Here is a 22,425-nt window from a genome sequence, read left to right as displayed (position 1 = left end):
CTGGACAGAACCCTGACAGGAGAAGAGGAGGTCTGCCACGTGGCTACCGTAGGCTCTCTCCCAAGGGCTAGATTGGAGACCGTGGTCACCAATGAAGGGGAGAGTGTTGTGGAATGTGATCCACTGAGAGCTGAGCCTAGGGCTGAGCTAAGCCGAGCCGGGCTGTGCTCAGTGAGGCAGAATAATGAGGTGAGAGTTAAGCCAGTCAGAGCTGAGCCAAGCCAAGCCGAGTAGAGCCAAGCCAGGGCCGAGCCAGGTCAAGCCCAGCCAAGCAGAACGAGAGGCGGAGCCTACCCGCTATATAAGCCTGAACATTTGTGCTAGAGAGCAGAGCTGTTACGGGCCTGTTCTATTTTTTTCTTCTGTTCTAATTTTATTTTTATTTAACATATACCATGCTAACTTTCAAACTTCATATCATGAGAAAAGTGTTTTTTGTGCAGCTCAAAAGAATTAAGAGAAAAAAGAAAACAATTGTAAAGGTTTTTAAACAGCTATAACTTTTAAATTTTATATCATGAAAGAAGTCTTTTTTGAAATAAATTAGGAGGAAAAATAAATCTGTAAAGGTGTTTAAATGTAAAATCATTAGTGGCAAATATAGTCTGTTCTGCTGCAAGTACAATGAAAAATTATTTGGAATGCAATTTTATGATTTTCATTCGTTTCAGTGTTGGCATCATGAGGTGAAAATATCGTATAGACGTATAGAAGTATAGAAACCCATAGTAACTATCTAATGCAATCACTGCCTGGTAAAAAATCATCAAAAGCATCATCATCAAAAGATAGTAACAGAACAATTTCGAGAGAAATTATTGTTGATATCGTTTTGTGAAAAAGAAAATTAGCCCTAGTACAGCGAGGACGAAGAAGATTGGTGTTTTATAGAGTTGATAGTTTCAATTAATACATCATTTAGCAAATGAAATCGAGAAAAGGGCTTAGGCAGTATATAGCGAGAGCTATAAATCATAAAAGCCTTCGTAGACTCGTGGTTAGATGATTGGGTAACAAACCTGTAGTTGCAATCTTCGTGAGTTCAAATCCAGCACGTGGTTTCAATTCCAAGATTTTAAAAGCTGTAGCTGAACATACTGAACTACACGCATACTACACGCATACTACACACATTGCATATGCATAGCGACAGCAACTCACTATTATCCATGTCAGCTTTTTCTTTATCTTCTTTACTGCGGGTTTGTCTTCTCTCTTCCTCGTTTATGATAGATACCTGTGTATTGCAGTTACATATATTGGATACTTGCATACAGTGGTATAGTACACTATATCTGTAATACTGGAGTGCCTCGTGACACTAGTTATGGAGTGCCTCGTGACACAAACTGTATAAGAGCCAGTTATGGAGTGCCTAGTGACACCTCTATGAGAGCCAGTTATGGAGTGTCTAATGACACCTCTATGAGAGACAGTTATGGAGTGTCTAGTGACACCTCTATGAGAGCCAGTTGTATAGAGTGCCTAATGACACCTGTATGAGAGCCAGTTATATAGTGCCTGGTTACACCCCTATGAGAGCCAGTTATAGAGTGCCCAGTGACACTTCTATGAGTGCATGTTATAGAGTGCCCAGTGACACCTCTATGAGAGCCAGTTGTATAGAGTGCCTAGTGACACCTCTGTGAGAGCCAATTATGGAGTGCCTAGTGACACCTCTATGAGAGCCAGTTATGGAGTGCCATACGTGCCATATTTGAAAGCGCCGAGTCGCACAGGTCAGATTTAAGGGTACTTAGTAATGCAATCAATACGACATCAAATAAAAGAAAATCCAGTTATAAATAGCATAGTCACTAAAACTGTCATAAGATACATGCCAAGGAGTTTGCCTCAGAAGTCATAAGTACCTGATGACACAAGCCATAGAGGTCTACAATAGGATAACATCTCTCTGGCATATCTCTCCCAGCTATACCCTCATCAACTCCATTCACATGTAAGTGCAGGTTCCTTTCGTTGTCAATCGATAAACAAAGGTTAGTATCAGTTGGCAGACTATCCAAATCTTTCCCATAATCGCCTATAGACTAGCAACAAAACGAACCACAAAGCCATTAATAAAAAAGAAAATTAACTTCTCAAAGTGGTCAGACATTATACCTTGACTTCTCAGCATTATCCCTTTGAATGACTTGAACGCATATATATGAACAAAACAGGGGCAATATTTACTATCTGTTACGGTCAGATATATATTATTATCCAAGAGTTTAGTACTCACTACACCCGGTACAGTTTAACAACTATAACACCATGTAGTTAGACTTAATCTTCAAAAAAATAATTTTACTTTTTCATGATAGGTAAGGACTTTCACGTGGAGCTCCATGATAAGTCACATCTGTCAGATGGAGCTCGATGATAAGTCACATCTGTCAGATGGAGCTCCATGATAAGTCACATCTGTCACATGGAGTTCCATGATAAGTCACATTTGTCACATGGAGCTCCATGATAAGTCACATCTGTCACACGGAGCTCCATGATAGGTCCCATCTCTCAGATGGAGACTCACCAATTGATGGTTTTCAGCTGTTAACGTTTGTAGGTCAACAAGAGCCTCACTCGAATAGCTGTTTAAAAAAGAATGTTTAAACTTTTCACAATCTTTATTCGCATTCACCGGTAATTGTCCAATAATGAGAATACAATATTAAATTTTTAACTCCTTATTTTAGAATAAACCTTAATAAAATATTGATATAGAGTGCTCGGCAACACCCGCATTTAACCACAGTCTATACAAAGATTGTGGTTTATTATGGTAAAATGTTACTTCAGGAGTTGCTACTTTTCTTAAAATGTCCTTAAAAACCCGGCTGAAAAACTGCCTTTTTCCAACTGATCTTCCTGGTTCATTTGTTTCATAACCGCCCTGCCCCGCCCCATGCCAACATGTGACAGTAAATCATTGTTTATTTTAGTGTTGACAAACCATTTGCAATGTTTTCAATTTGATCTGTCTACAATACATCACTAGAATTACTTAGTGCACTATTATATAGATGTAACATCAGAAATTCCGTCTATACAAAAAAGTGACGAAGTGGCCCGCAAGAGACTGTAGCCATGAGTAGGAAACCATATCGAAGGCTATTAGCACGATTTATGATTACAGTGGAACCTCGGCTCTCGAACATAATCCGCTCCAGAAGGTTGTTTGAAAAATGAGTAGTGCGAGATCCGAAACAATTATTCCCACTAAAAAAATGTATGTAAATTTTAATCCATTCCAAGCCGAGATAACAACTTCTGTAAAGTTTTTTTTTTAACATTTTACTTTATAAACTGCACTGTGTAGTACATACTATAAATATAAACGGGTAGATATAGAATGAAAAATATGAAAAATAGAGCGCCATGACGTTCAATTAGAGGTTTTACCGGTAACTATACTGTATTAATTGACCTATATCATCTATGTTACATATATATACTGTATTAATTGACCAATATCATCTATGTTACATATATATATACTGTATTAATTGACCTATATCATCTATGTTACATATACAGTCAAACATGGATAACTCGTCCACGGATAGCTCGAACACATGGTTAATTCGAACATTTCCTTTGGTCCGTTCCCACGTAATGATAAATTGCTATAGATAACTCGAACTCAACACTGTTAATTCGAACTGTTTTTTTTTGCCCAACGGCTACCGAAACGGTTGTTATCGCTTTAGAAAATCACTTTATTCAAAGCCATAGAGGTAAACTTCATCTTTTCGTAATTCATAAGCGTCGTTATTACAACCATCGGCAAAATATTTTTGTCAACGACTTTTCTAAAAGTTTGGTGAAATTTGATTTATACTGCGATACGATGAATAGCACGGGCTAGCCGGGTCACGCGTGCAAGGATTTTCGCCACGCACATACAAAACAAAAATCGCATGTTGTTTTTGTTTTGTATGTGCGTGGCGAAAATCCTTGAGTGCGTGACCCGGCTAGCCCGTGATGAATAGTTTTCCGACGTTGATTCCGTGTTGAATCAACGTCGGAATGTTGAATGTTTAAATCGTCTTAAAAATTGTTGTAATTAAACGTATACGTTGTCTGAGCAACAAAAAAACTATTCATCGTTTGACCTAAACACAGAATACGTGTGTACATTCAATAAGTATCTATTAAAAAAGCGTGAGTGATATAAAATGTACCGTAAAACCTCGTAAAACTTCTAATTGAACTGCCTCGGAGTGTTGCTCTTAATGAATCCCAGGTAAAGTAAGGTAATCTGCATAAACTTCAAGAAAAAACGGCAAAATTGATCGTGGGTAAAACCCCAAATGAAAAAAATGTCTTTTCTTTTGAGCATTTCAACAACGATCAAGTTATGTCAATCTGAAAAACGTCCTGGCAATAACATCACCTCAAACAACAAACCAATCTCAAGTGATAGAAAAATCTCTATACTTTTTCATGAAAACGTTTTAAACTTTACATTAGAAGCATTTAATTTGAAACAAGCCATTTGTGCTTTTGATTTATATTATAGTTTGTATATGTACATGTATCTACTAATAAATAAGTAAATATATGGACTTGTGACAGTGCTCTGATAACTTGAATGCTCTGATAATTCGAACACTTTTGCTCGGTCCCTTGAAGTTCGAGTTATCCATGTTTGACTGTATATACTGTATTACTTGATTTATATCATGTATATAGCATATCTATACTGTATTACATGTACTTTACTTGTATCATGTATATTACATATCTATACTGTATTACTTTACTTGTATCATTTACTCATAAGATCATGACTCTATAAGAACCTGCTATAATTGAGATGATAACTCAACAAGTTCAACTGAGTTCATTAAAAAACTAACCTTCTTGCCATTGTAGAAAACAGATTTGGATTTAAAAAGCCAGGTCGATTTTGTGAGACTGAGAGCTGATTTGAGGTCTCCAACTCTCTCAGGAATGGTAGAAGTTACACCCAACATTAAAGAAGAGGTCCATTTGGTGTCTAGTTTGTCTATGTTTATCTGTAGAGACAAAAAGTGTAATCTCGGAGTGAGATTCAAGTGAAAAAGAAAAAAGAAAGCGGCTCACTAAAAGTCTGGCAAAGGATTAAAGGTATACATAATATTTGTGTTTGCCTATGTTAGTGTAATACATAGAGATATGCATATACATGTACACGTAGATGTAATACATATAGATATGCATATACATGTACACGCAGATGTAATACATATAGATCTATATCCATACAATCCTTCGAACAATAAGCAATACACAACCATGACTTACTGATTATCTTAAAATGAAGTACCGCCTAACATTGTAAAATTATCTTTATTTAAAAGGCATTTATGAGAATTGATGTTTTTAGTGTATAGTAATAACGCCTCTGGGCTTATTTTGCCTAATGGATAAATCTGCACTTGATAAAGCCCTCGAATAAATTTTTGGAGATGCGAATAGAAAAAGAGGCTGTCCACATATTATTTTTAATGATATTTGTACACTCGTTTTATTCATAGGGACAGACCTCGCGGGACAGACCTCGCGGGACAGACTCCGAGGGACAGACCTCGCGGGACAGACTCCGAGGGACAGACCTCAAAGGACAGACCTCAAGGTATATTGACTTACAATGAAGGGATGGTTTAGACTGACAGGCTCGGTAGAAATAACGACTGCTTGATTATAACCCGCAATCCGACGAGCTGTTAAGTCTCTGTTACTTAGCTGTATATTTTGACCAGTGAGAGGAGTGAAAGCAAACATGTTGTCCCGAGTGTCTATTTCATACATCTGCAAATAAATAAAGCAATTTGTCAACATCCATGTTGCTACTTTAAACTTGTCTTCGTTACAGAAACTAGGTTAGTAATATAAGAACGTGTTAACACAGATAGACTGTATATTTAAGCCAGCCCAGCCTTAGCCATTCTAATAATATTTAAAACAGGTTGTTTTGATTTTAATTTTTGTTCAGGATTGCGACAGAGCTAGCCACAGCAGCTCCTGTCTTGTACTGTACCATGTACTGAAAACTCCTCGTTTTAACAAGATAAGTAAAAGTAAGGATAATTTCTTGTAGTTATAATCAAGACAATATAGATGAGTTAATCCAATACTGCCAAATTTTCCTTATAGGTTGACTTGCAATAAAATTGACATTACAGTTATTTGGTATCAAAAGATTCACCATGTCTTACTCTGTTGTGTTGTAGGTGCCAAATATGTGGAAATGTGATTACAAGCTCTTACAAGCTCAAAAACGAACAGTTAATCGCAACCACGCGAGACCGCCGTAGTTTGGATTCTCTTTCCAAAACGGCTCAAATGTGACGTAGTTGTGAGAGATGGTTTCTGTTTAAACTTTCATGCAACCTTATTCGTCAAAATAATTCCACAAATACATTTCACGCATTCAATAAAACCATGTCTATTGTTCTTACGCGTCTGTTTTATCATCATTGTAAATGCTGTCACTTTTAGCAGTGATATCTTATAGCTTGCCATAAAAATTCTAGAGCTGCGCAACGATTATAAAAATTAATCGCGATTAATAACTGGTCCGAACCAGTTAATCTTCGATTAATCTTTGAATTAATCTAGCAAAAACCTGCATATTCAAAAACAAATAATACAGCTACATATAAATTAATTATATTTGAGACAATTGTTAGCAGGAGTACATGTTATGTACAATGTACATAAGTTACAATGTAATAATTATTAAGAGTATGAAAAAGGTCTATGAAAGTCTATAATTTAGTCAGCCAAGAGTTGAGGCAGCACAGTTTATTCACATTATCTGAATAAAGAGGTGCCCTCTTCCTACATGCAATATTGCCAGCTTTAGAGAATAGCCACTCGGATGGGGCAGTAGTAGTAGTTATTGTTTGCAACAGCTGATGATGATTTCTGCGCGGTAGGATGATAATTAGTTAAATTATATCTTAATGATGATGTGCTGTGGTGGTAAGCAAATTCTTTCTGGCATATATTGCACTTCACTTTCTTGTTTACACTTCCAACAACGTACGGAAATGCGCACGGAAGACATTTTTCTGCTTTCATGTTGTTTCATGATTTTTTGGAAAATGAAAATACAAGTATAATTTATTAATGAAAGTTTTTAAAAATAAACAAAAAATAGACTGAAAGATATTAAATAATACTGAAATCTTTTTTGTTGGTATTACCTACAAACATGTTCCAACGGCTAAAAACATGGCCACTTACGGCTAGATCGGCACGGTGCTCTAATCGAATTGTATGAACAAGTTTTATGTTAGCACTCACTTTGTGTTTTCATAGTTGAGTGCAAAATAATTGTGGTTGTATAAAATTGGTAAGAAAGTATTGCTTGTCATAATATTTATCTGTTAGTAAATTAAATGGTAGTAACCTGCTAAATGTTAAATATTGAACAATACAAAGGAACCACATAAGCACCATCTAGGTTGTATTTTATTTGAAGATTAATTGGCTCAACTCAGTTAATCGTTTATTTGTATCGATCGCGTTAATCGTTTAATTAACGCAATCATTGTGCAGCTCTAAAAAATTCATTTAATTTTTTGGCCTTACCTCGAAGAAGTACATATCATTGTCTGATAATCATTACGAGCCTGTTGGTCACCAGTGATGATCGAAAAGTGCTGCAAAAATTATTTGCGAAGTATTGGGTCACATGATCAGATTACGACTTGCCGATTAGACCAAACCGAAACAAAACTGTAAAGTAGCGAGCATTTATATTTGATCCAGGGTCTTCGGTAAAACCCGAAGTGTTTGTCATAAACTAGTGCTACGAAAAGTTTTATATTGAGCTTTTTATTGGCCTTTCAATTCACGTGAGAACATCACATGACAAGAAAATAACAAGATTTCATGGCTACGTCATCGAAATAAAGAGATTCCATCTACAGCGGCTTTTCATTTTTGAGCTTTTAAGAGCTTGTAATCACATTCCCACATAATCGGCACCTACAACACAACAGAGTAAGACATGGTGAATCTTTTGATACCAAATAACTGTTATGTGAATTTTATTGGAAGTCAACCTTTAAGAAAATTTTATACATATTCTGTTTTGAAAAAATTTAACAAAATTTTTGATATTTCAATTATGTCAAAAACAAATAAAATTCAGTAATAAACGTTTTAGACTTTTGATAGCAATATATATGTAATTATGTAATATAGTTCATAATAATATACTATGAAGTGAAATAAATTTCAATTGATGATTACATTGTTATTAAACTATTTTCAACTAAAAGAGAGAAGTCGTGTGCTACTATCACTACTGCTATCGCTACCGCTATCGCTGCCGCTATCGCTGCCGCTATCGCTGCCGCTATCGCTGCCGCTATCGCTTACTGCTATCGCTGCCGCTATCGCTACAGCTAACGCTCCTGCTATCGCTACTGCTATCGCCACTGCTATCGCCACTGCTATCGCTACTGCTATCGCTACTGCTATCGCTACTGCTATCGTCACTGCTATCACTACTGGTATAACTACCGCTATCACTACCGCTATTACTACGGCTATCGCTACTGCTATCACTACTGCTATCACTACCGCTATCAATACTGCTATCACTACTACTATCACTACTGCTATCGCTACTGCTATCACTACTGCTATTACTACGGCTATCGCTACTGCTATCACTACTGCTATCACTACGGCTATCGCTACTGCTATCACTACTGCTATTACTACGGCTATCGCTACTGCTATCACTACTGCTATCAATACTGCTATCACTACTGCTATTACTACGGCTATCGCTACTGCTATCACTACTGCTATTACTACGGCTATCGCTACTGCTATCACTACTGCTATCACTACCGCTATCAATACTGCTATCACTACTGCTATCACTACCGCTATCACTACCGCTATCAATACCGCTATCACTACCGCTATCACTACCGCTATCGCTATCTCGCCGCTTTAATATATTAGAAAAGGAATATGATGATATGCTGACGCTATTAGCACATAATAAAAATACGAGCTCTAGTCAAAAACAATTAGGAGTCCTTCACCTTTTCACTGATACTTAGCAGTGTTGGCGGTTCGACGCTAGCATGAGATTCTGTCTGTAAACGAAAGTTCTTAGTCTGGCTGGTTATAGATACGGACTCTATCAGGCCATAGACATCGAGAATGAGAAAGACATTCTGCAAAAACAGTGTCAGTCATTCGCTAAAATTGTGTCTAGTGTTAAATGTAAGGCTCATTGCAGCAGACAGCAATACAACCTGTATATGAATAGTTACCAAGCAATACATTTCTTTGTTAGTCGGCAGCTATGCGCAGAGAGAAAAAGGAAGCGAGGTCGTGCGATAATAAATAGAATAGACCAGAATCTAGATGACAGCTTCACTGACCAACCTAAACATAAAAGTAACCGCATTCACACTTTCTTATCTCATGTTCTCATAGCACAAGCGTATGGGCATATTATAAAAATGTACATCTGCTCAGCTGACTGTTCTATACAGCAACCAATACAGACAGTATTATTCACGAAATTGCTGCTTATTTAGATATATTTGAGGTTTGCGCAGAAAATACATATTTTATTGATTGGGTGTACACAACGAACAGTGACTGAGGCCTACGCATTCCTATTTTTGACACACTACTTTCAACAATAAGTAAAAAACATTGTAAAAACTCTATTGAGAAGAAGACAAATCCAACAGTAACATTTCCCACATTTGGTGAACATGTCTGTTATAGGACAAAGGTTGGTTACTATAGCCCTTTGATGCATGATGGAAGCTGATGCATATCCACTGTCAATAAGACCTCTATATTCTATAACATGCTTCACTCTGCCCTCATCCACCAGAATCAAAACAAGAAATATTTCAATTCCACAGTTGTGACATGTGATTGGAATCAAAAAAACAAATGCATACCACCTACAAGTAGAAAATCTAAATGCGTGCTAGTAGCAAGTATATCTAGAGATTAGGAGTAAGCTTTTACCATGAAATTGTTTGTTTGTCTGAATCACACAGGTAAACAATTACAGTACAATTTTTAATTGAGTACCTTTATAAAAGAGATAAACAATTGAGTACCTTTATGAAAGAGATAAACAATTGAGTACCTTTATGAAAGAGATAAACAACTAGGTAAACAATTACAGTACAATTTTTAATTGAGTACCTTTATGAAAGAGATAAACAACTGAGTACCTTTATGAAAGAGATAAACAATTGAGTACCTTTATGAAAGAGATAAACAATTGAGTACCTTTATGAAAGAGATAAACAACTAGGTAAACAATTACAGTACAATTTTTAATTGAGTACCTTTATGAAAGAGATAAACAACTGAGTACCTTTATGAAAGAGATAAACAATTGAGTACCTTTATGAAAGAGATAAACAATTGAGTACCTTTATGAAAGAGAAAAACAATTGAGTACCTTTATGAAAGAGATAAACAACTAGACGATCGATAATCAGATTCATCGAGATGTTAACAAATTCCTCTGAATGTCAACGCATTTGTCTAAACGTCAACAGAATCATCCAAATGTCAAAAGTATCGTCCAGATGTTAACAGAATCGTCCAGATGTTAACAGAATCGTCCAGATGTTAACAGAATCAGCACACGCCTAAATAAATTAATCTTGATTGGCTTTTCAAAAAAGAACTACAAACCCGAGGAATGTTACTGGCTGCCACACCAAGGTCCTGTCCATTGACATAAACATGCATTGTCGCATCCTGTCCTCTCCGTATGCCTACCCTTGACCCAACTTCTAATCTATACAGCGCAGGAGGATAGTTCTCTCTTATAACCTTCCCATTGTGTAGCACTAAAATCCAAGCAAAAGAAATACAAACAACACTTGATAACACTCTAAGCAGTGGACTATGTTCAAATAAGATGATTCATACTCAATATGAGTGATTATGTTCAAATAAGATGATTCATACTGAATAGGAGTGATTATGTTCAAATAAGATGATTCATACTAAATATGAGTGATTATGTTCAAATAAGATGATTCATACTCAATATGAGTGATTATGTTCAAATAAGATGATTCATACTGAATAGGAGTGATTATGTTCAAATAAGATGACTCACACTCAATAGGACTGACAGCTCAATAACAATCAAGAGCAGATCATTAAGTGTGAGCATGTGGTTTACAATAAAATCTTCATAAAAACTAATGTGTGGGACAAGAATGCAGCTGCTGATCCAACAAATATCATGAAGTTGTTCATATTACATTCTTGATGGAATGCTACTATATGAAAACTTTTAACGATATCCTAACAGATATACAATATGAGGCTGAACATTTGTTTGATTTAAATTTTAAATCAAATTCATTTTGTTAATGAATAAACTTGTTAAATTTGTTACCATCATACCTTTCTGAACTTTGCAATCAAATAATATTATAATAATATAATGGTTACATTATCCTATCCGGGCACTTGGAATGTTTCAGTGACAGAACTGAGGTTATCTGACAAAACTACAAGAAATACGAACCTTTAGAGCCATTGACTATCCAGGTGCTCTTAGTTCTACAATGGACATCAAGGGCTGTAGCCTGTGTCACCATAATAGGCTGGCTTTCAGATATAGTTTGAGTAGTTAGACCTATCATTAGTGATCCAGACCATTGCCTCCCGATCTGGTCTATTCGCACCTGCCACACACAATAAACCACATCGTACCTAGTAGACATGACTGCAAAAGAATGTTAAACTGTTGCCAGTACCCCACGCGCTCAGGCATAAACCACTCAGCCAAATTTGGTCTTTATCAGATGTTTTAATTATTCTAGCAAACCCGCTATACATATTTTAACTTATAAAATGTACCGAATCAATTATTTGGCTAAAGCGAATTTTTGCTGAGATAGCTTTTTCATAAACATAACAGTAACAATCGCCAACTCCATTCACAGAATATCTTCAGATTTAATAACATGCGAGAAGTTTTCTCGCTCTGTTAAACCTCTGCAAAAAAGCATATTAAACGTGATATTAAACATCTTAAAAAGTCAACAAAAGCAAAGAAATGGGAGGCAGGCCTACTTCTAACTAAAAACTGCAATAGCATTAATTGGCTATCGCCAACTTTTTAGTTAGTAGAGTATCCCGTAAAAAGAGTATAAATGAGACCCAAAGTGGTGCTAATAAGGTAAGCTGCTAAGGTAGAAATATAAATATAGTGAGACTCTTACTTCAAACAACTCATCAGTCTTAACAGGATCAGCGCTGAAGACAATGCCGTTGTTGAAATGTTTTGTTCGAGCAGCAGTTGTCTGCTCATTTTGAAGAGTTATGTTCTTTCCACAGCAGTGACTAAATCGATGGCTTGGTGCTGCAAATGACATAAATAAAAGACAGATAACTAGTTCCATAAATTATTTCATTAAACGCTTTTTGTCAAGCAGATGATTATAGTTTGGTCGACAATAATAGAATCTCTAATAAGATTTCTAATACGTAAAATGAATAATAAATAATATCTTGTTCGATTATATCTGAAGTTGTGTATGTGACACAACTGTGCTTCTAGAAGGGGAAAGAAGGGCTTGTCTATAAAACTATGATTAACGTTGCTGAATTGACATTGAAGCATGAGAAAATAACTGATGATTAGATCTCATCTAGGCAAGCTCAAAGCAAAAGCATTGCATATGTACACTTACAGGACATACGCGTACTTTTTAGAGAGATTATTATTATTATTCCTTCGAGGTCATAGCTGCCAGATGGTTACATACAATCAGAAAAGATTGCGTGTAACCTTCATATATTTTAGTTGCTAGCCATAATCGACTGAAGAAGGTTGAAGAAGAGATGAACCATCAAGTTACAGTGCCAGATACTAGTTATTAGTAGAGAGCATTTATACCAGTTGTTTATCAAGTTACAGTGCCAGATACTAGTTATTAGTTGAGAGCATTTATACCAGTTGCTCATCAAGTTATAGTGCCAGATACTAGTTATTAGTAGAGAGCATTTATAGCAGTTTCTCATCAAGTTATAGTGCCATATACTAGTTATTAGTAGAGAGCATTTATACCAGTTGTTTATCAAGTTACAGTGCCAGATACTAGTTATTAGTAGAGAGCATTTATACCAGTTGCTCATCAAGTTATAGTGCCAGATACTAGTTATTAGTAGAGAGCATTTATACCAGTTGTTTATCAAGTTATAGTGCCAGATACTAGTTATTAGTAGAGAGCATTTATACCAGTTGTTTATCAAGTTACAGTGCCAGATACTAGTTATTAGTTGAGAGCATTTATACCAGTTGTTTATCAAGTTATAGTGCCAGATACTAGTTATTAGTAGAGAGCATTTATAGCAGTTGCTCATCAAGTTATAGTGCCAGATACTAGTTATTAGTAGGGAGCATTTATACCAGTTGCTCATCAAGTTATAGTGCCAGATACTAGTTATTAGTAGAGAGCATTTATAGCAGTTGCTCATCAAGTTACAGTGCCAGATACTAGTTATTAGTAGAGAGCATTTATACCAGTTGTTTATCAAGTTATAGTGCCAGATACTAGTTATTAGTAGAGAGCATTTATAGCAGTTGCTCATCAAGTTATAGTGCCAGATACTAGTTATTAGTAGGGAGCATTTATACCAGTTGCTCATCAAGTTATAGTGCCAGATACTAGTTATTAGTAGAGAGCATTTATAGCAGTTGCTCATCAAGTTATAGTGCCAGATACTAGTTATTAGTAGGGAGCATTTATACCAGTTGCTCATCAAGTTATAGTGCCAGATACTAGTTATTAGTAGAGAGCATTTATAGCAGTTGCTCATCAAGTTATAGTGCCAGATACTAGTTATTAGTAGGGAGCATTTATACCAGTTGCTCATCAAGTTACAGTGCCAGATACTAGTTATTAGTAGAGAGCATTTATACCAGTTGCTCATCAAGTTACAGTGCCAGATACTAGTTATTAGTAGAGAGCATTTATAGCAGTTGCTCATCAAGTTATAGTGCCAGATACTAGTTATTAGTAGAGAGCATTTATACCAGTTGTTTATCAAGTTACAGTGCCAGATACTAGTTATTAGTTGAGAGCATTTATACCAGTTGTTTATCAAGTTACAGTGCCAGATACTAGTTATTAGTTGAGAGCATTTATACCAGTTGCTCATCAAGTTACAGTGCCAGATACTAGTTATTAGTAGAGAGCATTTATAGCAGTTGCTCATCAAGTTATAGTGCCAGATACTAGTTATTAGTAGGGAGCATTTATACCAGTTGCTCATCAAGTTACAGTGCCAGATACTAGTTATTAGTAGAGAGCATTTATATCAGTTGTTTATCAAGTTATAGTGCCAGATACTAGTTATTAGTAGGGAGCATTTATAGCAGTTGCTCATCAAGTTATAGTGCCAGATACTAGTTATTAGTAGAGAGCATTTATACCAGTTGCTCATCAAGTTATAGTGCCAGATACTAGTTATTAGTAGAGAGCATTTATACCAGTTGTTTATCAAGTTATAGTGCCAGATACTAGTTATTAGTAGAGAGCATTTATACCAGTTGTTTATCAAGTTACAGTGCCAGATACTAGTTATTAGTAGAGAGCATTTATACCAGTTGCTCATCAAGTTACAGTGCCAGATACTAGTTATTAGTAGAGAGCATTTATACCAGTTGCTCATCAAGTTACAGTGCCAGATACTAGTTATTAGTAGAGAGCATTTATAGCAGTTGCTCATCAAGTTATAGTGCCAGATACTAGTTATTAGTAGGGAGCATTTATAGCAGTTGCTCATCAAGTTATAGTGCCAGATACTAGTTATTAGTAGGGAGCATTTATACCAGTTGCTCATCAAGTTACAGTGCCAGATACTAGTTATTAGTAGAGAGCATTTATATCAGTTGTTTATCAAGTTATAGTGCCAGATACTAGTTATTAGTAGAGAGCATTTATACCAGTTGTTTATCAAGTTACAGTGCCAAATACTAGTTATTAGTAGAGAGCATTTATACCAGTTGTTTATCAAGTTATAGTGCCAGATACTAGTTATTAGTAGAGAGCATTTATAGCAGTTGCTCATCAAGTTATAGTGCCATATACTAGTTATTAGTAGAGAGCATTTATACCAGTTGTTTATCAAGTTACAGTGCCAGATACTAGTTATTAGTTGAGAGCATTTATACCAGTTGTTTATCAAGTTATAGTGCCAGATACTAGTTATTAGTAGAGAGCATTTATAGCAGTTGCTCATCAAGTTATAGTGCCAGATACTAGTTATTAGTAGGGAGCATTTATACCAGTTGCTCATCAAGTTATAGTGCCAGATACTAGTTATTAGTAGAGAGCATCTATAGCAGTTGCTCATCAAGTTATAGTGCCAGATACTAGTTATTAGTAGAGAGCATTTATACCAGTTGTTTATCAAGTTATAGTGCCAGATACTAGTTATTAGTAGAGAGCATTTATAGCAGTTGCTCATCAAGTTATAGTGCCAAATACTAGTTATTAGTAGAGAGCATTTATACCAGTTGTTTATCAAGTTATAGTGCCAGATACTAGTTATTAGTAGAGAGCATTTATAGCAGTTGCTCATCAAGTTATAGTGCCAGATACTAGTTATTAGTAGAGAGCATTTATACCAGTTGCTCATCAAGTTATAGTGCCAGATACTAGTTATTAGTAGAGAGCATTTATACCAGTTGTTTATCAAGTTATAGTGCCAGATACTAGTTATTAGTAGAGAGCATTTATAGCAGTTGTTTATCAAGTTATAGTGCCAGATACTAGTTATTAGTTGAGAGCATTTATACCAGTTGCTCATCAAGTTATAGTGCCAGATACTAGTTATTAGTAGAGAGCATTTATAGCAGTTGCTCATCAAGTTATAGTGCCAGATACTAGTTATTAGTAGAGAGCATTTATAGCAGTTGCTCATCAAGTTACAGTGCCAGATACTAGTTATTAGTAGAGAGCATTTATAGCAGTTGCTCATCAAGTTATAGTGCCAGATACTAGTTATTAGTAGAGAGCATTTATAGCAGTTGTTTATCAAGTTATAGTGCCAGATACTAGTTATTAGTAGAGAGCATTTATACCAGTTGTTTATCAAGTTACAGTGCCAAATACTAGTTATTAGTAGAGAGCATTTATACCAGTTGTTTATCAAGTTATAGTGCCAGATACTAGTTATTAGTAGAGAGCATTTATACCAGTTGTTTATCAAGTTATAGTGCCAGATACTAGTTATTAGTAGAGAGCATTTATAGCAGTTGTTTATCAAGTTATAGTGCCAGATACTAGTTATTAGTAGAGAGCATTTATACCAGTTGTTTATCAAGTTATAGTGCCAGATACTAGTTATTAGTAGAGAGCATTTATAGCAGTTGCTCATCAAGTTACAGTGCCATATACTAGTTATTAGTAGAGAGCATTTATACCAGTTGTTTATCAAGTTACAGTGCCAGATACTAGTTATTAGTAGAGAGCATTTATACCAGTTGTTTATCAAGTTACAGTGCCAGATACTAGTTATTAGTTGAGAGCATTTATAGCAGTTGTTTATCAAGTTATAGTGCCAGATACTAGTTATTAGTAGAGAGCATTTATACCAGTTGTTTATCAAGTTATAGTGCCAGATACTAGTTATTAGTAGGGAGCATTTATACCAGTTGTTTATCAAGTTACAGTGCCAGATACTAGTTATTAGTTGAGAGCATTTATACCAGTTGTTTGTCAAGTTACAGTGCCAGATACTAGTTATTAGTTGAGAGCATTTATACCAGTTGTTTATCAAGTTACAGTGCCAGATACTAGTTATTAGTAGAGAGCATTTATACCAGTTGTTTATCAAGTTATAGTGCCAGATACTAGTTATTAGTAGAGAGCATTTATACCAGTTGTTTATAAAGTTACAGTGCCAGATACTAGTTATTAGTAGAGAGCATTTATAGCAGTTGCTCATCAAGTTATAGTGCCAGATACTAGTTATTAGTAGAGAGCATTTATAGCAGTTGCTCATCAAGTTACAGTGCCAGATACTAGTTATTAGTAGAGAGCATCTATACCAGTTGTTTATCAAGTTACAGTGCCAGATACTAGTTATTAGTAGAGAGCATTTATAGCAGTTGCTCATCAAGTTACAGTGCCAGATACTAGTTATTAGTAGAGAACATTTATACCAGTTGTTTATCAAGTTATAGTGCCAGATACTAGTTATTAGTAGAGAGCATTTATAGCAGTTGCTCATCAAGTTACAGTGCCAGATACTAGTTATTAGTAGAGAGCATTTATAGCAGTTGCTCATCAAGTTACAGTGCCAGATACTAGTTATTAGTAGAGAGCATTTATACCAGTTGTTTATCAAGTTACAGTGCCAGATACTAGTTATTAGTAGAGAGCATTTATACCAGTTGTTTATCAAGTTACAGTGCCAGATACTAGTTATTAGTTGAGAGCATTTATAGCAGTTGTTTATCAAGTTACAGTGCCAGATACTAGTTATTAGTAGGGAGCATTTATACCAGTTGTTTATCAAGTTACAGTGCCAGATACTAGTTATTAGTTGAGAGCATTTATACCAGTTGTTTATCAAGTTACAGTGCCAGATACTAGTTATTAGTTGAGAGCATTTATACCAGTTGTTTATCAAGTTACAGTGCCAGATACTAGTTATTAGTTGAGAGCATTTATATCAGTTGTTTATCAAGTTACAGTGCCAGATACTAGTTATTAGTAGAGAGCATTTATACCAGTTGCTCATCAAGTTATAGTGCCAGATACTAGTTATTAGTAGAGAGCATTTATAGCAGTTGCTCATCAAGTTATAGTGCCATATACTAGTTATTAGTAGAGAGCATTTATACCAGTTGTTTATCAAGTTACAGTGCCAGATACTAGTTATTAGTTGAGAGCATTTATACCAGTTGTTTATCAAGTTATAGTGCCATATACTAGTTATTAGTAGAGAGCATTTATACCAGTTGTTTATCAAGTTACAGTGCCAGATACTAGTTATTAGTTGAGAGCATTTATACCAGTTGTTTATCAAGTTACAGTGCCAGATACTAGTTATTAGTTGAGAGCATTTATACCAGTTGTTTATCAAGTTACAGTGCCAGATACTAGTTATTAGTTGAGAGCATTTATATCAGTTGTTTATCAAGTTACAGTGCCAGATACTAGTTATTAGTAGAGAGCATTTATACCAGTTGCTCATCAAGTTATAGTGCCAGATACTAGTTATTAGTAGAGAGCATTTATAGCAGTTGCTCATCAAGTTATAGTGCCATATACTAGTTATTAGTAGAGAGCATTTATACCAGTTGTTTATCAAGTTACAGTGCCAGATACTAGTTATTAGTTGAGAGCATTTATACCAGTTGTTTATCAAGTTATAGTGCCAGATACTAGTTATTAGTAGAGAGCATTTATAGCAGTTGCTCATCAAGTTATAGTGCCATATACTAGTTATTAGTAGAGAGCATTTATACCAGTTGTTTATCAAGTTACAGTGCCAGATACTAGTTATTAGTTGAGAGCATTTATACCAGTTGTTTATCAAGTTATAGTGCCAGATACTAGTTATTAGTAGAGAGCATTTATAGCAGTTGCTCATCAAGTTATAGTGCCATATACTAGTTATTAGTAGAGAGCATTTATACCAGTTGTTTATCAAGTTACAGTGCCAGATACTAGTTATTAGTTGAGAGCATTTATACCAGTTGTTTATCAAGTTATAGTGCCAGATACTAGTTATTAGTAGAGAGCATTTATAGCAGTTGCTCATCAAGTTATAGTGCCAGATACTAGTTATTAGTAGGGAGCATTTATACCAGTTGCTCATCAAGTTATAGTGCCATATACTAGTTATTAGTAGAGAGCATTTATACCAGTTGTTTATCAAGTTACAGTGCCAGATACTAGTTATTAGTTGAGAGCATTTATACCAGTTGTTTATCAAGTTATAGTGCCAGATACTAGTTATTAGTAGAGAGCATTTATAGCAGTTGCTCATCAAGTTATAGTGCCAGATACTAGTTATTAGTAGGGAGCATTTATACCAGTTGCTCATCAAGTTATAGTGCCAGATACTAGTTATTAGTAGAGAGCATTTATAGCAGTTGCTCATCAAGTTATAGTGCCAGATACTAGTTATTAGTAGAGAGCATTTATAGCAGTTGCTCATCAAGTTATAGTGCCAGATACTAGTTATTAGTAGAGAGCATTTATACCAGTTGTTTATCAAGTTATAGTGCCAGATACTAGTTATTAGTAGAGAGCATTTATAGCAGTTGCTCATCAAGTTATAGTGCCATATACTAGTTATTAGTTGAGAACATTTATACCAGTTGTTTATCAAGTTATAGTGCCATATACTAGTTATTAGTAGAGAGCATTTATACCAGTTGTTTATCAAGTTACAGTGCCAGATACTAGTTATTAGTAGAGAGCATTTATAGCAGTTGCTCATCAAGTTATAGTGCCAGATACTAGTTATTAGTAGGGAGCATTTATACCAGTTGCTCATCAAGTTATAGTGCCAGATACTAGTTATTAGTAGAGAGCATTTATAGCAGTTGCTCATCAAGTTATAGTGCCATATACTAGTTATTAGTAGAGAGCATTTATACCAGTTGTTTATCAAGTTACAGTGCCAGATACTAGTTATTAGTTGAGAGCATTTATACCAGTTGTTTATCAAGTTATAGTGCCAGATACTAGTTATTAGTAGAGAGCATTTATAGCAGTTGCTCATCAAGTTATAGTGCCAGATACTAGTTATTAGTTGAGAGCATTTATACCAGTTGTTTATCAAGTTATAGTGCCAGATACTAGTTATTAGTAGAGAGCATTTATAGCAGTTGCTCATCAAGTTATAGTGCCATATACTAGTTATTAGTAGAGAGCATTTATACCAGTTGTTTATCAAGTTACAGTGCCAGATACTAGTTATTAGTTGAGAGCATTTATACCAGTTGTTTATCAAGTTATAGTGCCAGATACTAGTTATTAGTAGAGAGCATTTATAGCAGTTGCTCATCAAGTTACAGTGCCAGATACTAGTTATTAGTAGAGAGCATTTATACCAGTTGTTTATCAAGTTATAGTGCCAGATACTAGTTATTAGTAGAGAGCATTTATACCAGTTGCTCATCAAGTTATAGTGCCAGATACTAGTTATTAGTAGAGAGCATTTATACCAGTTGTTTATCAAGTTACAGTGCCAGATACTAGTTATTAGTTGAGAGCATTTATACCAGTTGTTTATCAAGTTACAGTGCCAGATACTAGTTATTAGTTGAGAGCATTTATACCAGTTGTTTATCAAGTTACAGTGCCAGATACTAGTTATTAGTTGAGAGCATTTATAGCAGTTGCTCATCAAGTTACAGTGCCAGATACTAGTTATTAGTAGAGAGCATTTATACCAGTTGTTTATCAAGTTATAGTGCCAGATACTAGTTATTAGTAGAGAGCATTTATACCAGTTGCTCATCAAGTTATAGTGCCAGATACTAGTTATTAGTAGAGAGCATTTATAGCAGTTGCTCATCAAGTTACAGTGCCAGATACTAGTTATTAGTAGAGAGCATTTATACCAGTTGTTTATCAAGTTATAGTGCCAGATACTAGTTATTAGTAGAGAGCATTTATACCAGTTGTTTATCAAGTTACAGTGCCAGATACTAGTTATTAGTTGAGAGCATTTATACCAGTTGTTTATCAAGTTATAGTGCCAGATACTAGTTATTAGTAGAGAGCATTTATACCAGTTGCTCATCAAGTTATAGTGCCAGATACTAGTTATTAGTAGAGAGCATTTATACCAGTTGCTCATCAAGTTACAGTGCCAGATACTAGTTATTAGTAGGGAGCATTTATATCAGTTGTTTATCAAGTTACAGTGCCAGATACTAGTTATTAGTTGAAAGCATTTATAGCAGTTGCTCATCAAGTTATAGTGCCAGATACTAGTTATTAGTAGAGAGCATTTATACCAGTTGTTTATCAAGTTACAGTGCCAGATACTAGTTATTAGTAGAGAGCATTTATAGCAGTTGTTTATCAAGTTATAGTGCCAGATACTAGTTATTAGTAGAGAGCATTTATACCAGTTGCTCATCAAGTTACAGTGCCAGATACTAGTTATTAGTAGAGAGCATTTATAGCAGTTGCTCATCAAGTTATAGTGCCATATACTAGTTATTAGTAGAGAGCATTTATACCAGTTGTTTATCAAGTTACAGTGCCAGATACTAGTTATTAGTTGAGAGCATTTATACCAGTTGTTTATCAAGTTATAGTGCCAGATACTAGTTATTAGTAGAGAGCATTTATAGCAGTTGCTCATCAAGTTACAGTGCCAGATACTAGTTATTAGTAGAGAGCATTTATACCAGTTGTTTATCAAGTTATAGTGCCAGATACTAGTTATTAGTAGAGAGCATTTATACCAGTTGCTCATCAAGTTATAGTGCCAGATACTAGTTATTAGTAGAGAGCATTTATACCAGTTGCTCATCAAGTTATAGTGCCAGATACTAGTTATTAGTAGAGAGCATTTATACCAGTTGTTTATCAAGTTATAGTGCCAGATACTAGTTATTAGTAGAGAGCATTTATACCAGTTGCTCATCAAGTTATAGTGCCAGATACTAGTTATTAGTAGAGAGCATTTATACCAGTTGTTTATCAAGTTATAGTGCCAGATACTAGTTATTAGTAGAGAGCATTTATAGCAGTTGTTTATCAAGTTACAGTGCCAGATACTAGTTATTAGTAGAGAGCATTTATAGCAGTTGCTCATCAAGTTATAGTGCCATATACTAGTTATTAGTAGAGAGCATTTATACCAGTTGTTTATCAAGTTATAGTGCCAGATACTAGTTATTAGTAGAGAGCATTTATACCAGTTGCTCATCAAGTTACAGTGCCAGATACTAGTTATTAGTAGAGAGCATTTATAGCAGTTGCTCATCAAGTTATAGTGCCATATACTAGTTATTAGTAGAGAGCATTTATACCAGTTGCTCATCAAGTTATAGTGCCAGATACTAGTTATTAGTAGAGAGCATTTATACCAGTTGCTCATCAAGTTACAGTGCCAGATACTAGTTATTAGTAGAGAGCATTTATAGCAGTTGCTCATCAAGTTATAGTGCCATATACTAGTTATTAGTAGAGAGCATTTATACCAGTTGTTTATCAAGTTACAGTGCCAGATACTAGTTATTAGTTGAGAGCATTTATACCAGTTGTTTATCAAGTTATAGTGCCAGATACTAGTTATTAGTAGAGAGCATTTATAGCAGTTGCTCATCAAGTTACAGTGCCAGATACTAGTTATTAGTAGAGAGCATTTATACCAGTTGTTTATCAAGTTATAGTGCCAGATACTAGT

The 22,425-nt window shown here is 35.1% G+C and overlaps 1 protein-coding gene across 1 annotated transcript in view; it reads right to left on the bottom strand.

Annotated features, from left to right (window-relative positions):
* The window catches only part of LOC137404607 (neuralized-like protein 4), a 129,947-nt gene that overhangs the window by 46,177 nt on the left and 61,345 nt on the right, over positions 1 to 22,425 (bottom strand). The window contains exons 15-22 of the mRNA XM_068090827.1: positions 12,252 to 12,391; positions 11,552 to 11,711; positions 10,702 to 10,859; positions 9,066 to 9,200; positions 5,641 to 5,802; positions 4,869 to 5,027; positions 1,872 to 2,051; positions 1,162 to 1,237 (exon numbers count right to left, since the gene is read on the bottom strand). Coding sequence (XP_067946928.1) covers positions 1,162 to 1,237; positions 1,872 to 2,051; positions 4,869 to 5,027; positions 5,641 to 5,802; positions 9,066 to 9,200; positions 10,702 to 10,859; positions 11,552 to 11,711; positions 12,252 to 12,391 — 1,170 coding nt within the window. The remainder of the gene's footprint in view (positions 1 to 1,161; positions 1,238 to 1,871; positions 2,052 to 4,868; positions 5,028 to 5,640; positions 5,803 to 9,065; positions 9,201 to 10,701; positions 10,860 to 11,551; positions 11,712 to 12,251; positions 12,392 to 22,425) is intronic.

The sequence above is a fragment of the Watersipora subatra genome, chromosome 9 (assembly GCF_963576615.1).
Source record: "Watersipora subatra chromosome 9, tzWatSuba1.1, whole genome shotgun sequence".
NCBI classification, from domain to species: domain Eukaryota; kingdom Metazoa; phylum Bryozoa; class Gymnolaemata; order Cheilostomatida; family Watersiporidae; genus Watersipora; species Watersipora subatra.
This window is presented reverse-complemented; position numbering and strand designations above follow the sequence as displayed.